Source organism: Pyxicephalus adspersus, chromosome 9 (genome assembly GCF_032062135.1).
Source record: "Pyxicephalus adspersus chromosome 9, UCB_Pads_2.0, whole genome shotgun sequence".
NCBI classification, from domain to species: Eukaryota; Metazoa; Chordata; class Amphibia; order Anura; family Pyxicephalidae; genus Pyxicephalus; species Pyxicephalus adspersus.
Window position 1 is genome coordinate 50347097 of NC_092866.1, and position 5542 is coordinate 50352638.

Consider the following 5542-nt stretch of genomic DNA (forward strand, 5'->3'; position numbering starts at 1 on the left):
CCTTTAGGGCCCTAGTAGTGGAAGACCATGCAGGTAGTCATTCCCTGACACATAGCAAACTGCTGCTATGCACCAGGAGTAATAAATTACACCACAGATTAATATATTTTAACGTGTTGCCCTTGTGGCTGCAGTTCCTTTCGTCCTGCAGAAGTGCAACCAGGAACTATGCTGTGTTCCTCTGCAATGGTAACTGCAATGTTATGCAAATATATGCACAAAATAGTTGCCCACTGCTATAACTAAAAAGGAGGGGTTAGCCAAAAGACTGAAATTGCCTTTAGTCTTACCAATCTTCCAGTCTGAATAATGATTTCCAAAGACATCCATGTAAGAAATTAATAAACAACAACACAGACATTAATACAATCATTGCATTTTTTTAATCAAAATCTTTATTAAACACTTAGAGTATCTCCTTAGGTCTCTCTAGGTTAATAAGATACATATTTCATAGTTAAAAAATCCCCCCCAAAAAAAGATTTTGAGCTTCTGTGCAATCGACCTGTGATAATGCAATTATTTTACCCTACTGTGCAAATAAAAAATAAGCATTGTCCAGCACATGCCAAAAGGAACATACAATAGTTTTGCACATACGGCTGCAGTTCACAGACAGAGCGATTAATGCCAATTCAACAAGAGCATACAAAAGCTTTTATTATTCCTAACAGCTTCGAGTATGCCATGCTCCTGTCTTGTGGAGGGATGTTGTTGTTACTATCATATTACTGCACTGCTAATTCTTTCCCTATCACTGATATACCAGCCAACAGTGAATCCTGCACTGTACAGCCGCTTGGTACACAGGAAGAGAGACAAGTTTATGAACAAAGTTCTACCAGTACCTGTTCTATCATCTCTATGAATTAGTCCACTGAAACATGTCAGGGCGAGGAGGTCCCAGACAGAGCTTCCATGTGCTTAGTGTCTAGCATAAAATAGTTTAATTTAGCACTGATGCCAACAGTGTGCAACCAGCCTCGTCCTGGACCTTCTCTACCATATTTAGCACCAAAAGTAACAGCACTGTATACTTCAGAGATTCCCTTTTCAACAGTCTGAGAATGTATAATGCATTTGTTTCCCTTTGAATTAAGAAAGATACAATTTTTTTTTCTTGATGGAAAATAATGAATTATTATATGGTGGGTTTATACAGGCTATGGACAGTTAGTGTATCAAAAAGAGTTGGGGGCATCCCATTACAGTGAAACATATGCAGGCTGGTGTTGATGATTTTTTTCCTGAAAATTCAAGTTGCCTGGATGCCATCAATTAGATCAAAAGATCAACTCTGACACTGTTATGAGCAAAGTAACAGTCTTTTTAAACCAACGTACCCATTAACATATATTTGGCACATTTCCCTGTTGCTTTACCAGGCATCAGTCCTCCACCTTCTCTGAGTACAATAACTCAGAGCCAACATAGGCTTAGAAGTGCACATGAGTGGTGCAGCGGGATATAAGAATATAGGTAGGTTAAGCTTTAAAGAGACTGTCCCATTTACCATGAACAGACAAAGTGGAAGTGACCTAAAACAAGCATGCAATGGAAATACCAACTTCCATGGCTTCATGTGTGCAGCAATTCAATCATTCATAAGGAACTTAATGACAGCTAGGTGTTTTTTAATCATGAAAAAAGCAACATATGTCTCTCATGATGGGTTTCACTTATTCAGAATCACAAACTTTAGTGAGTTCTTCTGACAGAAGACCAAGTCTGACCAAGTTTGTCAATACCAATCCAAAAAAATGTAACAATTAATGCAGCATAATGAATACTCTGTATACTATGCTACCGCACAATGGTTGTTCTTGCTGTCCATAGCACTCAATTTTTCCTTTATGCACTCAGAATGCAGTGCAATGTAGGGAAAAAAAAGAATGATTTTGTTTGCTATGGATTACAAGAATAGTTCTTCCTTTGAACGTTTGATGGTCTAATATGACTGCAAGCACAGAGGAATGAAAGGGCTACAGGGATTCAATTCAATTAGATTACATTAGAAGTTAGCACCTTCTAAGATACTAGACATGCCATTAACCTATAGAGTTTATCATCCCTTTTATAAAACCTGAACCCCCTTATCAAGTGAAAGAACTGGTGATGGTGGCGGGGTGGGGATGCAAATACTGCAGCAGCTTTACTACATAAGAAAAACTTAGTTCTAGACAGTCTATTGTTCACTTTAGATAGAAGCTCAGTTACATGCCATAACACATGCTTCAGTACTCCAACTATTGTATTCATAAAATGCTTGATGAGTAACGTGGGAGTTGACTATTTTATTAAGAACACATTTCCATATCTCAAAATCTAGCTGAGGCTTTGTAGTAAACCTTGCACAGTAAACCGGTGTATATTTAGCAATCAAAGGTTATTTTTTATTTAAATTAAGGTGCACCTGGTCAATAATTTAATAATAAATTATATTAGGCTGACTGCAGCAATTTAAAATGTTGTTTGGCATGTACTACAGCATTTTGGATGAGGCCAATTGGCGTTTTTTTCCCCCCAAGATCTTCTTCCATTCCAAACCAATCATGGAAATGAAATCAGACTTTTTATGAGTTAAATTTCTTTAAAGCTCAAAAATAGTCTTACTTTTTCTTTTCATTTTGTAGTTGTGATGTTGAATTTTAGGTTATACGCAATGTGGAGTACAAATGCCCAATTGCCTTTTTTATTAACGGATTATAAATTAATGATGGAGTGTAGCTTGGAATTTATTTTCATAGTACATGGACTTCATGTGCTTTTACTGCAGTTCTCTCTGTTGTCATAGCTCGATAACAGCTATTCACACACATGTCCTTAAAATGGCTGGTAGTGCTAAGAAAAAGAGGGCCCCAATGTTCTCCCCAGAAATATTTTTCAACTGGTTAGGGAGACGCTGCAAACATGTGGTCAAGAAGTGAGCAGGGTGACAAATTTAGTGTTCCTAGTTGTTGCCATAGGAATCCAGTAACCACTATAATTTTGTCAACTTTATACCACCTCCATATACTCTGTTCCAATTTTAAAATGCCCACCCCCTTAGTATGTCCCATTTTTCTATTATCTTTGTATTATATCCCAACTGATCATTGTCTGTGTATTGTGACCCAACTTTTCAGTAACCACTCAAAAAACAGCAAGGTGGTTACTGAAAAGTGCTGGGTGGTGCACCCAGCTAACAGAGGCTGGGGGGACCACATGGGTCATATATGAACATTTCAGAGGATATAAATAGCATTGGGCAGTAGGATCTTTGGTGTCCACTGTACTGTGTAGTCATATTGAGACAACCTAAACAACTGCTACAAGAAAAGTAGAAGGAAGTCCATAAAAATGTGGGTTTAGGACAAAAGGCTCAATCCATAAAGCTTTACTCAAGCATGAGAGACCTTTTTTTAGCCATAGGACTAGATTTTAGATGGCAATGGACTAATATAGGTTTCTTATCCTAATAAGTTTTCTCAGCGTGTGTTAGGGTTTTGTGAAATGAGCATCATGCCTAGCTGAATATCTATTCATGTGATTCCATTTGAGCATTAAGAGATTCTAGAAGCAATTGGCATCACTGAGCCTCATGTCTCAATGATAATACTATCCTCCAGAAAAACCTTGTGCTCCTAATGTTCAGCCAATAACCTCACTAGGTGGAAGCTGGTAGACTTGTCTAAAAAACGTTTGGAGATTTGGGTAATTTAGTCCTAAAAAGTCAGTCTGAATTTCCGTTATTCCAGTTAGAAAATGTAGATATAAAATTCAATCAAGGAGATGGTACTGATGATGAATTGTGTGATGCCCAGTCTGGAAATGTGTTCAGGTCGAACATGGGTATTCCCCAAGTATAAAGTCCAAAACATAACGTCAACATGCTGATAAGGTTTGTCCCCAGTCCAGCTTTCATCTATGAAAAGAAGATCAAGTATTAGAGCAAAGCCAAAGTACACCATGTTCAAACACAAAAATTCAAAAGTTCAACTTTATGTGAAATCTGAGCTAAAAAAATGTGGTCTAAATACAAGCAACATGTGCATGGTTAATAAAATCTTGGCAACCTTTGTGTGTTACTTCCAAGGTTGTACAGTATTCCACAACTCTTGCATTTTTCCTTCTGTAATGGGGACTGGTCACATCCAAGGTTGTGCACTAGTGTTGGTCTTCGAATTTGGGTTGTCCCTATATTCGACCCGAAAATGGCAGTTCAAGGTCGGACAGACCTGAAAAACGCGTAATTCGGCTTTGCGAATTCGTGTTTAAAAATATGTTGAAAACTACCGAGGGACTCGGATTTGACGGGGCCTATGGTCTTCACGAGGCACCTCTGGAGAGCTTGCAAGGCCAAATATGATTTAGCATCTTCCCCATCGTGGTTAACCTCCATAATCTTTAATCCACAAATCCCTGATAGCCTCTCAAGTTCAATGGCAGGTCCCTGGAGGGACAGGGGGTTGTATCAGATTAGACATATCCTACACCCAGTTGAGCGGAGGCTACTTTCCTTTACAGAATTAACGGACAAAGTAGATTTGCCTCGTACCTCTTTCTATGCCTATCTACAAATACGACACTATGCTATGTCTTTACAGCCCTCAGCTACCTTCCGGGCTCTTTCGGCCTTTGAGAGACTGTGCATGGAGGGCCCGTGCACCAAGGGAGCAATATCCTCCATTTACTGTCTGCTGCATGCCTCCACACAGGCAGGCTCATCTAAATTTAATTACATGCTCAAATGGGAGGCAATTCTTGGCCAATCCCTAACGCCTGAAGATTGGCTAGACATTTGGGAGGCAGCGCATAATAGTTCTATTTGCGCCTTGTATAAAGAGAACCTGTATAAAATTGTGATACGGTGGTACCACACTCCAGAGGTGCTCCACCGTCTGTTTCCTACGGTTGATCCTATGTGCTGGAGGTGTGGTGCCCATCGTGGTACAATAGAACACATATTTTGGTTCTGTCCCCTCATCCAACCGTATTGGTCCCGAGTTAACGATCTGATTTCCGAGGTGACCCAACAACATATACCGTTAGACCCCATCTACCATCTTTTGGGGCATCCTTTTACAAATCTGCCAAAAGGCTCTCGTAAACTGGTGTCCCATATCCTGGTTGCAGCGCGGACACCGATAGCCTCTAGGTGGAAATCAACACTGCCCCCCTCCCTTGAAGACTTGTACACGCGGATCCAAGAAATCCGCCTAATGGAATACCTCACAGCACTTATCAGGGACACCCTGGTCAAATTTGAGACGGTATGGGAGGCATGGGACAGTCACTACACTAATTTGTCTTTTTGATATCTGCGGGCTCTCACCTTAAACGGAGACTGGTATTTGATCCTGGTTAAATTTCCTGCATTTCTTCTATTCAAGTTGTATAACAGACTTTTATTCTCTGTGTAATTGTTATGATATGATGTTATGGTTGGATTCTGGAATTTGCTTTGATGCATTTCAGTAGTGTTACCACCCCCCCTTTTGTATGTCCCTCGTTTCTTTTTTCTGTACCCTATTGAAAAAATTTCAATAAAAATACAATTTCA

At 39.6% G+C, this 5542-nt stretch overlaps 1 protein-coding gene across 1 annotated transcript in view; it reads right to left on the reverse strand.

The window, feature by feature from the left end:
• Positions 1 to 364: 364 nt before the first annotated feature.
• LOC140337974 (solute carrier family 13 member 1-like) overlaps positions 365 to 5542 on the reverse strand; it is a gene marked incomplete in the record, with an annotated part of 38121 nt that continues 32943 nt past the window's right edge. Inside the window, 1 exon segment of the mRNA XM_072421880.1 lies at positions 365 to 3904. Within this exon segment, the coding sequence (XP_072277981.1) occupies positions 3764 to 3904 (141 nt within the window).